Source organism: Balaenoptera borealis (assembly GCF_965194805.1).
Source record: "Balaenoptera borealis genome assembly, chromosome: 7".
Classification (NCBI taxonomy): domain Eukaryota; kingdom Metazoa; phylum Chordata; class Mammalia; order Artiodactyla; family Balaenopteridae; genus Balaenoptera; species Balaenoptera borealis.
The window spans coordinates 27,486,552-27,508,476 of NC_138864.1; the positions used below are offsets into that span (position 1 = coordinate 27,486,552).

The window sequence follows — 21,925 nt, forward strand, 5'->3', positions numbered from 1 at the left end:
TACATTTAAGACTAAACCTGAGTTTGCTCTCAGATGTTCATATATCCATGATGACCTTGCCCATTTGAATCATGTAAAGATCCTGGGACTTTTTCTTTATTTAAATAAAACTGTTTCTTTTTTATTTAGTTTACAAAATTATTTTTTAAATGAGATTGGCGTATGTATCTGTTCGGCATGCAATATAAGTCAAATCTTTGAATTGTGTGTAATCCCAGAGAGCCAAGTATCTTACTACTGACTCAGAGCACTTAGGTTAATGCTGTTATTTTACAAATATATACAAGTTTTACTACTGGTCAGTTTTGTCTACAATTGAAACTTATTGCAGATTACTTGTTTTATTTAATGGTCTAGTAGCAAATTGGCAAAGTTATTACCTGTATACAAGCACCATAAAAAAAAAGAAGTGCTTAATTTAAAAAGATCAGAAAATCATATCACGTTGTTATCTAATTTTTAAATATAGAATTGGGACTCTATGATACCTTCCAGTTCTAAAAGATGGCACCCTGACACCAGCCTTTGAAATGGCCTAAACTAGTCCATACATTTTACTTCATGTGTATATGTGTGTGTGTATATGTATATATATATATGTATTTCTTTACTCGTTATTTCCAAGGGATATTTTCTAGGGACTTCGTGCTTTTTATGCATTATAACTGGAAACTTTTTAACCAGTATTTTAGACTTTGATTCCTAGTAGATTTGTGTGGGCCCAGCAGGTTTATGCAATCTTGCTAGACACACTAAAAGTCAATGGCATGAGCTGCCACGAATGTGGAAAGTAGAAATTATCAAAGGACTTCAGAAAAAGGTCAAAGTTCTGCCACCATTTACAAAGGTTAGTTTATCACTTGACACTGTTAATGTCACTTGATATATGTTTGGTGAATATTATATAACATAGGCAATTTCAAATAATTTAATTTCCCTATGATATTAACTGTAGAACACCAAGAAGGGAATTAAAGATACCTTTTTTTCCAATTAAAAACTAATGTTCAATTATACCATCATTCAATTATACCATCATTTCCTTCCCCCATTCTTGAAAAGAATGATCCTTCAGTAGCCAAAAAAAATGCTTCCAGATAAAATAAATTGAAATAACAATTATTTATGTTCATTAAAATGACTAGAATTTCAAATCAACATACATATTTAATAGTAAAATTAATTTATATTTATAATAATTTCATAATATATGCTTAGAGCATTTCCAGATATGATAAAATAGTTTTTACATTATTATAGTACCTAAAAAGCTCAAAAAAAGTGCCAGAAGTATAGGTTGTTAAAGATGGTAGCATTTGTTTTAAATTTAATGATAATATATGAGAACATGAAATAATCTAAAACAAATTATAAATTTAAATAGCAGAATAACATGGTTTATACACATATATTTGCATATTAGCTCCAATAATAAAATCACTTTAAAATGTTTTAAGAAAAAGCAGATCAGCATGTGTAATTTTCTCCCTCCAGCCCAATTTAATATCAACATAGTTTACTTTTCATGCCAAATACAAAATCTCCCATTTTAGGTTCTTACATAAACTCTTGACGGCTGATTTCTGAGTTTCAGAAACACATTAAATCTGATCCATTTCACCAAATGTTATTCTGTGGTTTAATTGATGACTTGATAACCTGAGACTAAAACCACTTTTTGACTCTCAACACAACTGGCACTAATATTCTAATTCATTCTCTCTCTCAGCGCGCACACACACACACACACACACACACACACACATATGCATCATGTACACACATAGGAGAATATTTTTTGAACATGGGAAGACTGCTTGTAACTGGTCCTAAACAGAACAAATTGTAATAGTGAGTGGAGAGGATAAAGACTCTTTTCAGTATGTTTCTGCTTTTTAGGGAAATTTTGATTTCACTGGATGGAGAATAAATAGAAAAGTGATTAAATAGAAGAAGTAGTGTCACAGGATTTTACATGAGTTATTGCCACATGAATGGTTTAGACAGGAATCCTATGAACAAAGCAGTTAAAGCAATCTGGAAAGTAAGTGAGATGAGAGTTCTCCCTCTAAGGGGTGGAGAGTATTTGTATAATAATAATAGTCAGGGTTTACTGAATGTGCTAACACTGTTCTGAGTGCTCACATTTATTCATTCTTACAATAACCTATGAGGATAAATATTTAATTACAGCATATTCCACTTATTTTGACTTTCAAAAATACTAATTTCATATAGTTCAATCTAATATTATTAGTATCCCTGTTTTACAGGTAAGGAAACTGAGGTACAAAGAAATTAAATAACCTGCCCAGGTTTAACTGGTTAGCATGTGACCAAACTGGGAATCAAACTCAGCATCTATTTCATTGTTAACCACTTCACTCTAGGCTTTGAGTGAAGAAGCCAATATACTTGGTCAGGCTGGGAGTAGGCTAAGGAAATCTACTCATAGATTAAAATCTCTTGGACTTCCCCAGTGGTCCAGTGGTTAGGACTCTGCGTGCTTCCACTGAAGGGGGCACAGGTTTGATTCCTGGTCAGGGAACTGGGATCTGCATGCCACATGACGTGACCAAAAAAAAATAAGATCTGCTATATACGATTCCGTCTCTTGGTACTCTGTAAGAGCCCTGAGAAATGGGACGATATATTTTCTACATATGTATTCTATACACTTCGGGCATAGGAAGATATCAAGGACATTTTAATAGTTACACTAAAGTTGGTGAGTACTGTTTTCCCATAACAGCAATAATCAAGTGACCAGGTGACTAGATAGAGGGCATTACAGTCCCATATATCTGCCTTTAAATTAATGTAGCAAAATAGAAGTTTCAAGGTAAGTGGCTTTCAACCCAGCTGGAGACCCTGTCATGTGGCAGTCATCAGGCTGGCATCCACTCATTACTAGGGCTGGATAGTCTGAACACTTAAAGTCAGGGACAGATACTGATGTACATATTAGCCAAGTGAGAGGATGTTAAATATTACTTTTTCTGTACACATAATTATCACCTTTGTACTTCAAATTTAGTAAAAGATCTGCAAAATAGGGTAGAGAGTCCAAAGTCAACTTAAAATCAAGGCCTCCTAAATTCACAAAAACATAAAAACTTTTGCTCCTTTTAGAGGAACTTATGATATATTTAGCCTTCGTAGTCAAAGAGACCTATACAATTTTTTAGTACATTTGGTAATGTTAGGATCAGAAGAAATTCATTCCTATTGTGACTGCTTCAATATTTTTCTCTGTGTCTCTGAACAAACCATGGTGTTATGGAAACCACACAAGATTGGAGTGAAACACCGGATTCTCCATTATCTGCTACTAAATTGTCATACAACATTGAATCAGACATCTGCTTCTCTAGGACCCACTTCTACTTCTAAAAACTGGATGGGGTTATATGACCCTAATTCTAAAGCTAGTAATTCAATGCATTCATTTCAACTCTTAGTGTTTCAATTTCCCCATTAAAAAAAATCTCTAGGTCAACAAATAAGACAAAGTAATTCATGGCATTAGAAGAAAGGCATGATACAGTTACAATGTCTTTTGATATGAAATGCACAAACATCAGAGTTAGGGAGTTTTCTGTCCTGCCAAGTACATTATTGAGTTCCTTTCATTAAGAACTGAAATAAAATATGTGCCTTGAGAGGTACATGATAAACAATTGATACTATATATATTAGTCCTTAACATTCTATAGTGTGAGAGTAATAATGTGTATGTGTGTATGTTCGTGTGAGTTTTCCCCTCATAAAGTCTCTTGAAATGGGTAAATTAACACAGCTTTCAGCTTCCATATAGATTTCAGCTTCAAAAGCCCCATCATTTAGGGTAAACACCCTTACATTTAAAAGAATAGCATTAATACTTTATCTGTACACAATTTTGTCTTAATTTTGAGCTTGCTATGGAAATAGACTTTTTAGGAGCAAATAAAAAGATTTTCAAGGACAACTGCTTGTAAAAAGTAAGAAGATCTAACATCGCTTTAGCAGCTCCAATGTACCCAGTATATATTGCAACAGCAATGATTGCAACAGCACAGGATTTTGTAAAGGCATTTTAGCTGATGCCCTGTTCTTCTCTAAGGAATTCCCTTATTCTCTCCACTAAGTAATAAGTAAAGTTCCCTGAAGATATGAAACTTAACTTGACTTCTACCAACTAAGTGCAGAGGTGACAGGAACAAAAATAGTAAAAACACGGTGTAAAAGAGGACCAGCCTAAGGGTCAGAGACTAAGATCCTCATCATGATTCTACTTCTAGGTATTTGCCTCGTACCCATGGGCCAGACACCTGGTTTCTCAGAGCCTCAGCACGCTCTACTAGAAAATGTGCTAATGTTCAGTGTCCTTTCCTGATCCATCATTCTATGAATTGATGCTTCCAGGTGACGGAAACAAAGAAGTTAGATTGTCCCTCTATTCATAGGTCTTATTAGGCTCATTTTGTGTGAAATACTTTCCTTCCTCTTTCTCTGGCAGCAAGGTACGTTGGAACTTTACACCTGGGCATTCCTCCCAAGGTACTTACTTGGAAACACTGCCTGCTACAAAGTCACCTTTGTCTGCGTTAGCTACTAGAGCTTCATAGGCTTCCTGCTCAGAGAGTGAAAGCCTTGGAAGGAATCCAGGAGAGCATCTATGATAATTCCCTCGTTTGACAGATACTGAAATTGACCCAAAGGGTTTGGTGACTCTCTATTCAATCCCAGCTCCTGAAGCACAAGGGAGATTTCTAATGTAGGGTTTTCTGATTCTGTCACTGGTATTGTTTCTATTTGTCTATCTTTATTACAAGGGGCATCAAAGATTTTTAATGGATTTCACAAAAGGATAACATGAAAACTTCCTTATTTCATCCTTTTTTTAAATAAAGTATTAACCTAATAATAATGAATTAAACTTGTAATTTTTAGAAGCATGTACTAGTAGGTTTCTGCAAATGTATTGAGAGTTGGGAAAGCCTCATTCAGCAGGGTTTTGAAGGGGAGAAGTCAAATTTGTGTTTTTCTTAATTTAACAAATATTAAGTGATTTTCCCCTCAAGTATCCAACTTTTGAAGAAAATGAAAAAGCTTCCAATACCACTAGAATTTTCCCTCAGTTTTTCTGTTTTGCCTCTTCAATCCATCTCACTGAGGGCAGAGGAGAAATTAATATTCAACCTGATAAGAAATTTTTGGAAAAGCTTTAAATTAGCTTAATAAATTGTGTTATAAACTGTTGCAATACTGCCATAAGGTCACTCTAAAGCTTGCTAATGGTTGGTCTTACAATCGACAGACCTGTCTGCAATCTTACACACTCATTCTCTTTGTAAAAGATTGACGAGGGTTTCTCTGGTGGCGCAGTGGTTGAGAATCTGCCTGCCAATGCAGGGGACACGGGTTCGAGCCCTGGTCTGGGAAGATCCCACATGCCGCGGAGCAACTGGGCCCGTGAGCCACAACTACTGAGCCTGCGCGTCTGGAGCCTGTGCTCTGCAACAAGAGAGGCCGCGATAGTGAGAGGCCCGCGCACCGCGATAAAGAGGGGCCCCCACTTGCCGCAATTAGAGAAAGCCCTCGCACAGAAACGAAGACCCAACACAGCCATAAATAAATAAATAAAATTAAAAAAAAAATTCTTATCAGATTTATAAAAAAAAAAAAAGGTTGACGAAAAGCTATTGCTATCAAATGTGTTGAAAACATTTCTGTCGCAACCTGTGGCAGGTTGCAGAGGTTCTCACAAACAAGATACTTGAGCTTGGTTCTTTCACGAACTCATTAATGGTTTTAAACTCCCACAAGTGCCCATATTGACTACAAAGAAATAACCCAAACTTGTTTTCTTTTTCATAGGAAACTGTCCTTGAAGAAGGTACAATTGCTTTTAAAAATTGGGTTAAAACAGGCACAGCAGTTTACAGACAGTTTTGGATCTTTGATGTGCAGAATCCAGAGGAGGTGGCAGTTAACAGCAGCAAAATTAAAGTTAAGCAAAGAGGTCCTTACACGTACAGGTGAGCGAGTCCCCGCAATAAGTGGCACTCTTTCCTTGACCATATGCATTTCTGAAAAAGCTTCCACTTGACAAATGTCACTGTATTGAAATGTACTTGTTATTTTCTTACCATTAATATACACTGAAATTTCTGTTTCTGCCTATATAAAACCCTAATCTAAGGATTTAATGATGATAAGAAATATATATTTTATTATGAATTTACCAGCATCAATTAACTGCCCTACATTTAGGAAGTTACAGGAGTTTTACACTTGTGGCATGTATCCTCAGCAAGTCTAAAATATGCATGCTAAATAAAAAACCATCTATCACAATTTTAAAATCAGAGCACTTTAAAATCATAAAATTGAAAGTGTAGGTTATACGAGTGGTTCTCCAAGGGCGGCTCCCGAACCAACAACATCAGCATCTCCTGGGAACTAAGTAGAAATGCAAATTCTCAGGCCCCACCTTAGACCAAATGAATCAGAGACTCTTGGTTTGGAGCTCAGCAATGAGTTTTACAAATACTCTGGGGGATTGCAATACACACTCAATTCTGAGAACCACAGCATTAAACTGATTCTACCTAACTACAATACCTGCTAAGGACTTCTATTCAAACTAATTTGCAGGTCATGTGGGTGTTTGTATTTATTCAGTAGTTTCATTCTTATGTTTTCTTCAGTACTGAGACTGAATAAGCTATACCTTTATCTACATGCCTTAACATACTTTTGAATACAATCGTAGGCTATTGGAAGTAGGGGGAAATAATTAGCCAGAACTTTTCATTTTGTAAATTTAAAAACAAACTGACACCAGGGTAAGTGAAATGATTTGTCCATGTTCACACAAACCTAGGAACAGGTAGCTCTTAGATATTTGTGTACATTTTCTCCTGTCTAAATTATAGACTATGTGTATTTTCTAACAAAGTAAGAAAAGGGGAGATTGAGGTGCTAAAAACACTAACCTTATCCAGGTATTAGGAATATATTTATGGTGCCCATATGTGAACATAGCTAATCCTGCTGTATCATTTGTTATACACATGAGTGGTTTTTCCTCAAGAATAATACAACTACTCATATGCCATGATCAAGTATTATTACAAAATTTCATATTTGTAATGATTTCTTCTAATTCATAGTTTTACTTTCTTATCTGTTTCAGACAGTCTATGATTATATAATTTCTTTCCTTTCTATGCATTAATATATTTCTAGATTGACAACTCACACTCAAATATAATGAAGTAACAGTGTAGTTGGCAGGGTGATGCCTGCTGCCATAGCACATGATATGTAAGCTGCCAAGAGCCTTGGTGCCTATTCTGTCCCAATAATTATCCCCACGTCTCCTGTCTCCAGGCACAGGTCTGCGACTGTTCACAGCTCTGTCAAAGAAGACATGGTTTTCAGTGTTACAAAAAAAAAAAAAACCCAGAAAACAAAACAAAACAATACCTCACCTTGGAAAATATTTTTATTTTTTCATGGTCTTATAGTTTTTATGTTATTATGAAAAGCCTGTATGAATACCTTCATCCAAAAAATGTTGTAGCTGTGATGTGTACCTATGAAAATGTAGAATTCACATATGACCTAATAAGAATCTAAGCATAACTGATTAAAAATCATACCCTAAGAGAACCGAATATATGTGATAAAAGAGAATACTTAGAATTTGGGAACTCATTGCAGTTTTTAATTTTTTGTTTGTTTGGAGGGGTTTTTACTTTTAAAGATATTAATTGGGGTATGGAAAAACATAATGAATCTAGTCCTAATCCTGCTCTGATAGTTGACAGTTAATACATATTTTATTCTTGGAGGCTTAAACCTTGCTCTCGAAGGGATGAAAGGGGGTGGGTTAGATATAATTGATTTACTTGGAGAAGCAGTGAGAGGAGGAATGGAGAAGAGAAGCTGGATTTGCAGCTAAAGTACATAAACAATAAACTCCTATTTATATAACAATGTTAAAGGAATTTGTGATCAACTACAAGTCATCTTGTCTCGTGATGTCAACAAAACAGTCCTTAGTGTATGCTTGGATGCCTTAAATGATGGGAAAATGACTGTTTACCTTTCCGAAAAAGTTAATAGTTTGAGAGTCTTCCACGTGTTGAGGTGATCCTGCCTGCCCATCAATTACACCCTGAACTCAGTTGAAATTCTAAGTGGAGGAGATGTCTCTCCTCAAACAGAACCACAGGCTTATTTGGCTTTTGGCTGCTAAAGTGAGCTTGATGAAACTTTGACAAGATGTGACATGGGTCAAAGCATAAAATTGCCTGGATAGAGATCTGAATTATATATGTTCCAACCTACACCATCTCTATGAAGACCTGGTAGCTCCTTCAGAATATTCTCAGATCCAATCTTTTTTTTTTTTTTTTAATTACTTTGTTTTGGCAGGAGTACATAGAAAGCAAAATCTGAGGCAAATTTCTCCCTTTGGCCTTATTAACCAACACTTTCTGAAACCTGTATACATTCTAATTTTTAAACAAAAACTTTAGCGATTTAGGTTCTCTTTTTAAAAGTACCTTCTAAACCCAGGCCTCAGTTTAAAGGATTTTTCTGTTCGTCAGTGCCATCTACTGGTACAATGTAAGTATAACTAAGTAGACTAGAATTTGGGTCACAATTATTTTGCTATTTCAATTATTTTATATATATAATCCTGAAAATTAAAGTATTTTAATTTTAAATGTTAATATGTTATCTAATTTTAATATACAGTTATCTAATAGAAAACAGTAATTGACGAGTAGTAGACTCTCCAGGGAGATGTTCCAGATTTTTATATTCTTTGCATGTCTACAGTACTCCAAGAAGAATAAATAATAAAGCTTGATGAAATTACATTAGAAATAAAATCTATTTCTATTTTTTGTGAATTCTCTTTTTAAAGAATGTGAACAATAAATTTATTCATTCAAAAATATTTACCAAGAACTTACCATGTACCAGACACTGCTTGGGGATACAAAACACACATAATACCTATCTTATAGGAATTTACATTTTTATTATACCTGATTGAAATCAGGTCACGTGTTTTTGGTTTGTTTTATTTTTTCCATTTCAGTCCCATGCTTTTTCAGTCTTTACCTTAGTTAGATAGCAACAGATAACTATTAGAACCTCACATAATAGACATTCAGATATATGATATAGCAATGAATAATGTATACCTTATTTCATCTCAGTAAATATCTTATACTTGCAAAAGATTTTTTTCCATATATAACCCTTCACCACATTCCTAAAAAGTAGTTGGTACTTTGCCTAGAGATTTTAGAGCCAGGAGCTTAGAACTAATAAGTATACAATATATGGGGCAGAGACGGAGGGGAATGATCTCTAAAGTGGAAATTATATTCCATTAGTTATCTTTAATTCTCATTAAAATACTGGAAATTATGGAAAAGCCAGTGGTGGAAAGGCTGTGCACTTTGAAGTCTTTCTAATATATGGAAACGTGCTGTTACTGTTCCTTTCCTTCAACCTCTCTGCTGTCTTCCTCCCGACCCTCAGGATAAAAAGCTAAATATCTGAGTACAGGACACAACCCTTTTATGTTTGAGATCTTGTTTATTTCAGTGGCTTTATTTCCACCACTCTCCTTACTCTAACTCTGTAAACCAACCATAGTGAAATGTTTGCGTATCTAAAATTACACCATGTTCTTACTCCTTAATCTTCTACATTCTATTTTCTACCCTGCTTTACCAAACTAAACTTCTCCTTGTCATTCAGACTACTTATGTGGAATTGTGTCTTGTCCATTATCCCCACCGTAACCATCCCAAGCCTGGGTTTGTACCTGTTCTGTGTTTTCCCACAGACTCTGTGCAAACTCCTATAATAAGACGTATTCCTTCTCCCCTGCTCTGTACCTCTAAGACACCTCCCCACCCACCCCACCCCGCCTTCTCTGATTTGCTAGAAACTCAGCATTTGCTTATATATCATTTTAACCTGCTTGTTTAGCCTAATTTCTGACATAGTCTATGCACTCAAAAATTATTTGTTGCATGAATGAACGGCATATGAGACTTAATGTTCACTTGAAACAATTATTTTGAATTTTATTTACTTATTTTTTTCAGAGTTCGTTATCTAGCCAAGGAAAATATAACCCAGGACTCTGAGACCCACACCGTCTCTTTCCTACAGCCCAATGGTGCCATCTTCGAACCCTCACTATCAGTTGGAACCGAGAATGACACTTTCACTGTTCTCAATCTGGCTGTGGCAGTGAGTAGACAAACAGCGAAATTACTGGTTTTGAAATACTCTAGAATCCTCTGTAATTAATCTCATGATTAGAACTACCATTAGATATCATTTATTTTGTCATTTTTATGAAAATGTGTTCTTACGGCATTATTTTGAATTACACTCATTTGGAAAGATAACAAGATTATCGAATAATCAACTGAATTAGAAAACTAAAGTGTATTATTTAGGACTTCCCTGGTGGCGCAGTAGTTAATAATCCGCCTGCCAGTGCAGGGGACACGGGTTCGAGGCCTGGTCGGGGAAGATCCCACACGCCACGGAGCAACTAAGCCCGTGAGCCACAACTGCTGAAGCCCACGCGCCTAGAGCCCGTGCTCCGGCAGCAAGAGAAGCCACCGCAATGAGAAGCCCGCGCACAGCAAAGAAGGGTAGCCCCCGCTCTCTGCAACTAGAGAAAGCCAGCACGCAGCAAAAAAGACCCAACACAGCCAAAAATAAATAAATAAATAACTTTTTTTTTTTAAGTGTATTTTTTAAAAAGGAGGATTTAACTTTGAAAGTCTTCCTGTGGCTCACACTGAGGCAGAGAAATGTAATCATTCAGAGATGAAGAAAAAATACACTTTTAGTCTTGGCAAGATTTGGCAGTCATTTTAAAGATACAGTTGAAAACTGTTTTATCAAACTTAATTCTAGTATTTTCCATTTATTTGTTTAAAATCTGTTACTGTAACTGGTGTCTTAAATGGTGATTATTTTTTGCAGGCCGCACCCCACCTCTACCCAAACGTATTTATTCAAGGAGTACTTAATTCACTTATCAAGAAGTCAAAATCGTCTATGTTTCAAAAGAGAACTTTGAAAGAACTATTGTGGGGCTATAAGGACCCATTCTTGAGTTTGGTTCCATACCCTATTACTACTACAGTTGGTGTGTTTTATCCTGTGAGTACGAAATATGAATGTCGATACTGTTAGACTTTAATTGGATAAATATGATGGCACTGGCAATTCATAATTTTATCATTTAGTGTGTTACCCCTATTTCTGATCTGGGAATACATGTTCTAAGTTTTTAAAAGTCTCTACCTACATGGATTTAGTTTTCTCAGTTGGGAGAATTTACTTATCTGAATTTAGCACATTTAATCAAGTTTCCACTCTTAGATAAATATACAATTGTCAAAAATAAGGTTATAAGCTGGTAAGACTTTGAACGCTGTTTTTGGTTTTGATTTCCTGTCTGATAAAATCAAGTTTAATACCATATTTTTATTTTTGTTAATTGTATTCATCGTATCATTCTTCCTTCTCTAGACCTGTTACAAATTTATTTCAATGTAAATTTAAAAGTCACCAGAAATTGCACAGCAGATTGATAAATCAGCAATGTCATATTTTCACAGAATTAGTTGATAAGAACTTCTAGGAATCTACAAATGCCATGAAATGGCAGTTTGGAGATAAAGAAAAATGTGAACTTGGTTATGTACTTAGTTATAGCATAATGTTTTGAATTATAAATAGGACAAGGTGACTACTGCATTGAAAATATGACTGTGATTTCATTTGGCACTATATGACATATTAGTTATATTCTCCAGTTCATGGTTGTTATTTTACTTTAGATGGCTTTTAGGATTGCAAGTTCATATATCAATCAAATATGAATACAGAAAGCCTTAAGGGATAATAAATTCATTTACTATTATTTAACGCAAACATTCTTAATTCTTTCCTTGGCTAATTCTGTTTTAAATTTTGTGACCTAATCTTTCATAACCACTTATTATCTTATTAAAGATCATAACATTGAGACTACTTCTAGAAATCTGTCATTGTTCTCATAGGTTTTGTTCATTATCCCCTCACCTCAATAAAATAGGAGTGGTGATTAAGATGGCCTTTCTGGCTTAATTATGAAAAGTGTGCTAGAGTTGGATGTCAGCTTTGCTATTTGTTTCCTTCTGTCTCAGCATCTAGCATTTATTTCTAGGCACCTTTTATATTACGTCTTTTTAAAATGTTAAAGACCAAACATTTTAAAACTTTATTGCACATATATATTTCAAATCATATAAAATAATTATGAACAACCACTGAGAAATGTGTAAGTAAGTTAATTACATATTTGATAACTTGGAAAATGTGGCTTGTTGTAGAAGTAATTTTTTCTTGTACATATCTTTTCAGTATAACAATACTGCTGACGGAGTTTATAAAGTTTTCAGCGGAAAGGATGACATAAGCAAAGTTGCCATAATCGACACATATAAAGGCAAAAAGTAAGTATTCACACAAAGTGTGTGTGTGTGTGTGTCACTAGGATACTCTAAGGCAGGCAAGAAACTTTTTAACAACTGGTAATGTACAGGCACCAACCTATGGAACAGACCTGCCTGTATCTCAGCCCTAGAAACTCCCGTTCTGCCAGGCGTTAACCCTTTAGCTGTGACGACTGGTCACACTAGTGCATAGGTGCTGAGTGTCAGCCCCACTGAGGGTTGACCTTTATGCACAGGGTCTCTTACATAAAGAAATCTAAAGGGACTACTTCCGTCTCTGCTGCATAACCAGCGTTATCATGCACTCATATAATTACATAACCACAAATGAAAAGGAAGAAAATCAATACCTCAACTCCATCGTCTAGTAAGTAGGAAAATATATCTTTCTGCTTTTTTAATTTTAACCGAGCATGTCAAAGAAAAATTGTTCATTCCAAGGACATGATTAAATGTGCCTATAAAGGTGGAAGCTTAATGAATCCATGCCAACACTTTCATGACTTTCCCCTTCAAAATTTTCTTGAAATAATTTTCCATATTGATAACTTAGCTTTTAAAAACTTTATCAATGCAATAAGGGAAGTAGTATTTCAAGTGCTAAAACTGACATATTAAACTTGAAAATAAGGAGCACGCCTCCTGTGAAGTAGTAGTAGAATGAGATATGTTCATATAGCCATGATTTCCTACTTTCCCCTAGCTCGTGCCTGTTTATCTGGAGTACATCTAATTTATTCATCATATATCTAAAATAGGAAGAACCCCAATAAATATTAAGGGAAAAGCCTTTTCTCCTCAAAGTTAAAATGACTTTTAAGTCAGTGATTTCCTGACAAAGAATAATCAAAATCAAAAGAGATGAAATATTTTTATTAATTAAGCAAACATTACCTCACACTGCGTTCCTATCTAAAAATTGCTTAAAACAGTTAAACACTCGTGTAGTCCTTTTTGTTCTACAGAGTTCATAGTCATGTATTTTTGTTAAAAATTCTAATAGAGGAAAATGAACACATCTAAATGCTCATTTTAGGGGAACTCACTATACGTTGAGGCAAGTGAGCATTTCCTCTATTTCAATATTACAGAGAGTTTTTGAGGAGAGTTACTAAATGCTCCAAATTGGAATAAGAATTTCACATGAGTTTAAGATTATGACGAGGTTAATTTAACTGACCATGGCACGACTGAGCATGATTAAGTTTACTCTGTTTAAAAAAGCAGGAGCAGTGGAGGTGATGGTGGTTGGATGAATTGGGAGATTGGGATTGACATATATACACTAATACGTATAAAATAGATAACTAATAAGAACCTGCTGTATAAAAATAAATTAAGTTAAATTAAAAAAAAAAAGCAATAGCTTGCCTTGACATCTTATTGGGTGGTATGTTGGGAGTGTGAAAAACCCATTTTCCATCACCAAAAAGTGGCTGAGTGTGCAGAGAAACTATCACTATTGTTGTTTTTATTGTTTCCAGATATATATGTCGATACATATATCTTATGCAGATACCAGAGTATAAATTAATAAACTCCATCCTACTTTAATGCCCACTCACGTAAGAGATAAAAGAGAGGAAAAGTATAAATTGATTATCTACATATTTCTAATCTCTACTGATCAAACATCTGCTTCTTTCTGTCCTCCTCCACACTCCCCTCTTCCCTCATACTGAGTTTATACCAGTTGTCTGGTTAATATTTTCCTCCTATTCAGTTGAACACACAAAACAAAAAACCTTTCCCCTAAGTAGAGAGCTAAATTTCTGACAAGTGCTTCTCAATTTTCTTTTTGCAGAACTCTGTTCCAAGTTGTTTCTAACTACCAACTTTTGGCAGCTTTTACTGTATAATCTGGCCACTTAATGGCATCAGGCACTTCATTTATCTCAACAAGATGCAAACTTCAAATGAAACATAGACCAAATGACTTAGGACATTTCTTAAACTTAGCATTTGACACATCTAGTCTAATCAATATTTATTATTTTTGCAGGAGTACTGACTCATAATAGACAATGTAATGTGAAAAGGTGCTGTTGAAATGAGACTGATCATTTTCTTTCTTTCTTTCTTTTTTTCTTTACTCCTAAGGAATCTCTCCTATTGGCCAAGTTATTGTGACATGATTAATGGTACAGGTAAGGGTATTTGTTTTGTGGTAATAATCACAGTGAAACCAACTCCTTTCTCCTACAAATCCACCAGGGTACCTACAATGTTCTGGAGGTTGAGGGTATGCATTTACCTATCTTTGTATCCCTACAACATAATTCAGAATCTCTGTTCTTATGTAGGCTTAGTAAATGTTTGTCTAATGTGATGGGATTTCTGAAGATTAACCATTGAGGATGAGCCTTTACTGCATTCCTGGGGAAATGTTTGCTTCATAAAAGCTTTACTTAATTGAACTCCCTCCCTGGCCACAGAAGTCAGGGGTTAGAAAGTTTTAGAGTAGTAGTTACTGTCTGCATCTTTTGTAAATACTGTGTAGATAATAGTTTAAAACTGAAAGAATTAAAAAATCAAGATAAGTACAAAAGTAAAACATGCATCCAAACTGAGGTTTCAATATGAGGTAGAATCAGTGAAGATGTTAAGACAGAGCCATGGATTTTTGAATGAGATGATCAGAAACGAGAGAGAAAACAGCAGCAGCAACAAAATAAGGTTATAAGTGTACTAACCATGAAAAATGTATGCAGAAATGAACATTCTGAATTAGAGTTGTGAAGAAAAAAGGTACTATGAATTTAGATTTAGTGTGTGGTAGATCCAGGTTATTCTCCTTAAAGAAAAGCAAAGTACACATATGCCTATTATTTTAAGAATTAAGATGGTAAAAGGCAATGGGAATCGAATCCCATGAGGTAATTAAAATCAGAGGTGAACTTTCAGCTGCTAAGAAGCAGAAGCAGAGTATAATGTTTACAAAGCTAGTGAGACAATACTTTATAGGAAAGTAATATAATGAAGATGAAAAATGTTAAATACAAAGTTATGGAAAAGGCAGGGAATAAAAAGGAAACAGAGAATGTTCATTTTCACCAACGTATTGCTGAGTTTTGCATGTTTATTTAATTTTGTTAACACTCTTCTAGAAGAAAACAGCAAACCCAAACGTTGAGTTTGCTTTGTAGTGCTTTGAGTCATGGGGATGGGTGAGGAAGTCCTTTCTCAGCAGTTCATTTCTGCAAATAGTCAGGTGTCCCAATACCACTAACTCTAGTAATTTCATAAGCATAAACTTCAGTCCTTAGATACAGAGAAAAATATACTGTGCTTCTTCTAAATAGTAAACTACTGTTTATGGGCTTAAAAATATATTTTAAAACTTTGTCCAAAACAGAGAAGTAGAGAAGTTTTAAAACAGGAATTAGAAGACTCGTTAATGACTATAATATAAATACATATGCATCAGGCATGAAGTTAAAAGTATCTAAGAAGGAAAAAGCAGTAAAACAAACTAGGAGTAAAGGTAGACTGAACAGGCCAGAGGACTCTGATGGAATCCCTGTGAGAGAGATTCTTAGTTATGGCACTGGGAAAGAGACTAATGAAATGGAAAATGTTCCAAGGTGTTTTTTATCATGATTTAGATGTACTTCTTCTATCTTGTTCAATAAGTTTAAAGAGACAGAAAATGAAAATATTGATTTACATTTGAATGTATTACAAAAAAGAGCCCTGCTAATATCAGCTATCTTATGGTCATGGCCCATGGTAATTGTTGGTGTCATTATGACACAATTTTCAATGATATTTCAGATCATTTTTAAAGCTTTTCAAGGTACTCTTTTCCTTTAATGGCTAAGGTGTTGGGACAGCAGTTGTAGACAATGCCCATTCAGGGGCCTATCTGTGGAATTTAAGGTAATATTCAATATCCCATTCTCTCAATGTCAGTATCAAGTTCATTGAGATATTCTGTTACATTTCACTTATCAAAAAAATATAAATGAAATGTAATAAGATCACAAGGTTAGTGCAGTTACCAGAAAAAGAGCATGGTATTCATAATTGAAGGATGGATCTTACTGTTTTGAACAGACACATTCAGTGGTGGCTCATTTTGGTGATATTCATTTGTGGAGCAAATGGAGGCATAATCTTGTTATTTCGGCTTATATCCAGTGTGTGCTGTGCCATGGATCATAATCATAGTAGAGATTCAATAAACTCAACAACTGCCCTTTTTAGTTTGATGTGTACATTTTCCAACCATTTGCATGAAATTCTGTTTGTTTGGTGAGAGAACTTCAATAAGTGACTTAAAAAATATTAATCAGACATTAGGGTAGGTGAATGAATCATTATTAAAAGTAAGAACAACATTTACCAAAATGAGTTCTAAAGGAAACTCAAGGTAAGAAAAGTGCCACTCTACTGATAGGTGGAGGATTTCAAAACACACAATCACAGTTTTAACAATGTGCGATTTTAACTTTCATTTATTTTTAAGGAGTGGGAAAATTTAGTATGAAATTGAATACCAGTGATTGTGTATAGTGTACAGACTGGTTCAATGTGGTAGCTGCTAGCACATGCCACAATTTGGCACTTGAAATGCAGCTAGTACAAACTGAAATGTGCTGTAAGTATACAGTACACACTGGATTTTGAGATTTCTGTTAATTTTTATATTGATTGTATGTTAAAATGATGGTATTTTGGATATATTGGGTTAAATAAAATATACCAGATACTTTTTTCATTTTTAAAATGTGGCTACCGGAGAATTTTAATATTATATATACAGTTTGCATCATATTTCTCTTAACCCTGCTGGAATCAGGATTTCTAGGTTTGTCTAGGACACACATTACACCTAATCCCTTGCCACCGGCTTGGTTTTTAAACAGACGCAGCATCATTTCCACCTTTCGTTGAGAAGACCCAGGTATTGCAATTCTTCTCCTCTGACATTTGCAGGTAAGACAAAGACATTGATGTATTTCTCGAAGTCACAGTTCTTCCCCTAAGAGATAAAACACAGACCAAGAAGCTCATACTTAATAATCATGTGATTTGAGAAAAATAAAGTACATTTAGGGAAGTCTTTTCTTGATGTATTAAGAAGAAATATAATATGGAATTCATAATGTGTTCATAAGTCTTTAAAAAATTGAAAGATGGAGGATATTTTGCATAATGCAAATCATCTTCTTCTTTGTTATTTCTAAGCAAGAACTATATTTTCATTCTTTTACTAAACTAGTAGTATGTGTAATAACAGTCAAGTCTAGAAAGGCATGTTCAGTCTTTGTAAAGATGTCCAAAGAGGATGATACCACAGTCACAGAGCTATGTTAATGTGCTCTACAGACAGTATAGCACCTTTTCAAATTGATGGGGCCTAGCAGCTATTACAAAAGCATTGGCACACACACCGATATCCTTGAATCCTAGCCCTGTTTCTAAACGCTTGTGGTGTGGGTAATCATTTAATATCTCTGAATTTTTCCATATTTGTAAAACTGAAAAGAGCAGCATTTCTTCAACTAGAGTTAACTGGGGATTAGAAAACATGTATCGAGTCCCGGTACATTGCTGGGGTTATGGTGGACACTTGGTAAATGGGGGAGTGTAGGAGATATATATCAAAACCCATATGCACGCACCCCAGGAAGTGAGCAGCCTTTCTCTCCAGGATTAAGTTGTAGAAGATTGAAATTTTATTTTTCTTTCATTTAAATTGGGCACAAATAGAGGACTTGAGGGAGTCATATAAATAATTAATCTATAAAGGAAACTCTGAGAAATGTCCTCAGTATAAACACTCCATAGTAGTTCACGAGCAAAAATTATTCTCAGAAGCTTTTGAAAACAAAGGTAGGAAGAGCTCATACTCAGGTATTGAGTTCTGGTATATCTTAGAATTTCACAAGAATTTTTTCCCTAAAAATTAAGCGAGAATTCCAACAAGATCATATCCAGTTTCTCTAATTTAAGGCAATAATATAAATTTAAGAGTAAGAAAAAAAAGAATGTCCAGAATGAAGTTCAGTTTCCCAGAATGAAGATCTTTATCTGTGTTTAGGTCAATCTATGCTGTGTTTGGAGCCGAAATTAATCTGAAAGGAATCCCTGTGTATAGATTTATTCTTCCATCCTTGGCTTTTGCATCTCCACTTCAAAATCCAGACAACCACTGTTTCTGCACAGAAAAAATTATCTCCAAAAACTGTACTTCATATGGTGTGCTAGATATTGGCAAATGCAAAGACGGTGAGTAAAAGTTCTCGATGGCACAGTCCATGGCATAATTTGTAGTTTTCTTTGAACTTCACCCAGGAATCCTTTCCACCAAAAATTTAAAGTGTGAAAGCAATAAGGGCAGGGTGTCTCTGAGACAAGAATTGAGTCAAACATGAAATTTGGAGTCTTATCTTATTTTGCTTACCTTCTTCATATTGGAATGGGTGAGAATAAAGAAAGAAAAGCCTCTTAAATAAATTCTCAGTCCAGAGACATACTACTGCCTGAAACATGAAGGTATATGGTTGTAACTTTGTGTTCAGCAGCTAAGCATGACATATTGAAGATAAACACCTAAGTGATAAACAACAGACATCAACTGAATGGTTAGTAAGATGATGCAGAAATTTATATTTTATTTTTGATCAAAAAGCGATCAGATATAATAATTTTCCCTCACCCTCATCCCCCAATTAGTATTCAAAGCCAACTTTATGCATTTCTCTTTCTAACTTAAAAAGCTTTATTTTCAAGGAAGTCTTTCCTAAGTGGTATATGAAACAAGGAAAACAATTTATACCAATTGTCTCTTAAAACTTGTTTTCAGGAAAACCCGTGTATATTTCACTTCCTCATTTTCTATATGCAAGTCCTGAAACTTCACAACCTATTGAAGGTTTAAGTCCAAATGAAGAAGAACACAGCACGTACTTAGATGTTGAACCTGTAAGCAAATACATTATTTATCTATCTTAATTGTTTTTTAAAAATGAAGGAAAAATTTAATTCTCTCCTTTTGTCAATCACATCTATTGATCATATTTATTGTATCACAATCTTGATAAATTACTTTTATTTCAATGAAAATTACATTGATTTCTTCCTATTGTTGCTTATGAAATGTCAAGGTAATTTAATTTTAGTTTTTCAGCAAAGGTCAGGAATAACAATGATGGAAAAGATTCTAATAAGTTTAAAACAATTTGGTATAAGGTACTCTTTTATGCTTCTTTTATACTTAACTGCAAGTATTGCTTACATGAAGGGACACTGTAGACCTTGAGGGATTAAAAAATTTTATGGGTATATGTGCATTTGAGGCAAGATCTATGATATACTTAGTGTAAAAAAATCTATTAAATTTCCTATAGTGTAACAGTTTTAACTTTTATTTTAATATTCCCTTGTCAACAGTTAAATGAAATGCCAGGATTTTAGTAGTCACGTTTCAGTTTAAATGACAGAAGTAGCATTATAATTATATGGACGATACATGGATTCTGACTGAATATATATTTGATAATATATAGTTCAGGATTTAAACTGACTACATGAGTTCTAGGTTTCACTACTGTTGTTGTTGTTGATTCCCCAAAACCAGTTCTGATAAATATCAAAAAATCTAACTAAAACCTTGACAGTAGTTTGGGCAAAAAATTGTGTGCACACGCGTGCACATATATACGCATGTGTGTATACATCTGTATACACACAGGCATATACACATAAAATGTAATTATGAAGAGTTATGTATGTAATATTTAATAAGTCCAATTAATTATTTAATAAATTTCACAAGTTTTAAGTATAACAGTTTCACCTTAGGTTCTATATAACAGTAAAAATAAGTTTTGGATATTATAAAAGAATGTTTTTAAAATAAGTTGGTAATTTTTTAGTTTGTTCTTTTTTAGATAACTGGATTTACCTTACGATTTGCAAAACGGCTGCAGATCAACATATTGGTCAAGCCAGCAAGAAAAATTGAGTGAGTCCCTTGGAAAAAGTTTCGTTATGATTTTTTACTACCTCCTTGTAAGAATGTGGGTATATCTATGACAGGAAGTGGAAATAATAAAACTTTCACCTTCATTTGGCTTTATGTCATTAAATAATTACTAAATGCTTATAACTTTCATTTGTAATTTAGAATTATATCTAGTGTGTATTGAAATGGTATTTACACATATTTTGGAATGAGTATTTGTGGCACTGCTCATTTTGCTAGCTGTCCAAATATTTTCAAGAGAATAGTTTCTAGCATTCATATTTTAGTTTCCTGGGTATAATTTGTTGAAAGGACAAAACATATGCTTAGAAAAAGTCTAATTAGAAATCTGTATTAGGAAGATTTATAAGCGTGAAAGATGTCTGAGAAACAGGCATATTAAAATTTAAATGATTCACTACAGGGAACAAACATCAAGGTACTTAACCAAGTTTCAAGAGCAGCTAATTTCTGAACATTTATTTTCACTAATAATTACTAACATTTCTGTCATATATGGGTAGTATATTAGTATATATTTTCATAATTATTTTCAATGTTTATTACAGAGCATTAAAGGGTCTGAAGCAGAACTATTTTGTGCCTATTCTTTGGCTTAATGAGGTTAGTATTTTTATTTCTTAGTCACTAAAAACAGTAAAGTTCTCAGTAGATAGAAAAAGCTTTTGATGTTTGAAAATTGAATACACATATATAGTATTTGAACTTGTGTTTCCATTGCATATATGGGAGATTTATATATTATTAATTATATAATAATTATTTTGAGAGTACCAAATCACACAGAAGTATCACAATTATGTTAGATTTCAGTGTTCTTATTTTCATAATGTGTTTATTAAACAATTTTTCCTGTCATAATGCATGTGCTAGGAAAGAGTCATGCAAATGTGTAACTCCAAATAACTCAATGTGAATGTTGTAGTGCTAATGAAAGGCAACCAAACTTATAAAAACCAGGTTAGAGTAGATGTAGGCAGTCTATCTAGTGCCTGACAAAATATTTTTAGTACAAATCAGGGAACTGATTAGCCACAGGACTAGGAAATGAACTGCATAAGCCTTTAGAGGAAGAAAACTGTTGACCCTTGGCATTTTCCTCTGCCACTAAGAAACAACCTTTGGAAAATTGGAGAATATTCCAGTAAGACCATTGTATTTATCAATGAAATCAGTATATTGAAGAATGCTAGCTGACATGTTACAAGGGAGGAAGATTATATTTCTCTCTCTAAATATTCTACCTTGGCATTTATTGCCTTCTTTAACATGCAAAGGGAATTCCATTGGCTTGTCTTACAGATAAAGATGACTAACATCTATGCGGTGTTTCAAAAAAAGAGTGATACACTTAAGTGGAGAGTTGAGTATTTTGTTCTCAAAT

The 21,925-nt window shown here is 34.2% G+C and overlaps 1 protein-coding gene across 12 annotated transcripts in view; it reads left to right on the forward strand.

Moving 5' to 3' along the window:
• Positions 1-21,925, forward strand: part of LOC309632155 (platelet glycoprotein 4) — a 200,930-nt gene that overhangs the window by 85,627 nt on the left and 93,378 nt on the right. For all 12 annotated transcript variants that reach the window (XM_082399391.1, XM_082399382.1, XM_082399387.1 and 9 more), the window contains 10 exons: positions 5,863-6,023; positions 10,131-10,278; positions 11,029-11,208; positions 12,457-12,548; positions 14,649-14,695; positions 17,417-17,486; positions 18,595-18,782; positions 19,360-19,478; positions 20,447-20,520; positions 21,090-21,144. In XM_082399391.1, coding sequence (XP_082255517.1) covers positions 5,863-6,023; positions 10,131-10,278; positions 11,029-11,208; positions 12,457-12,548; positions 14,649-14,695; positions 17,417-17,486; positions 18,595-18,782; positions 19,360-19,478; positions 20,447-20,520; positions 21,090-21,144 — 1,134 coding nt within the window. The remainder of the gene's footprint in view (positions 1-5,862; positions 6,024-10,130; positions 10,279-11,028; positions 11,209-12,456; positions 12,549-14,648; positions 14,696-17,416; positions 17,487-18,594; positions 18,783-19,359; positions 19,479-20,446; positions 20,521-21,089; positions 21,145-21,925) is intronic.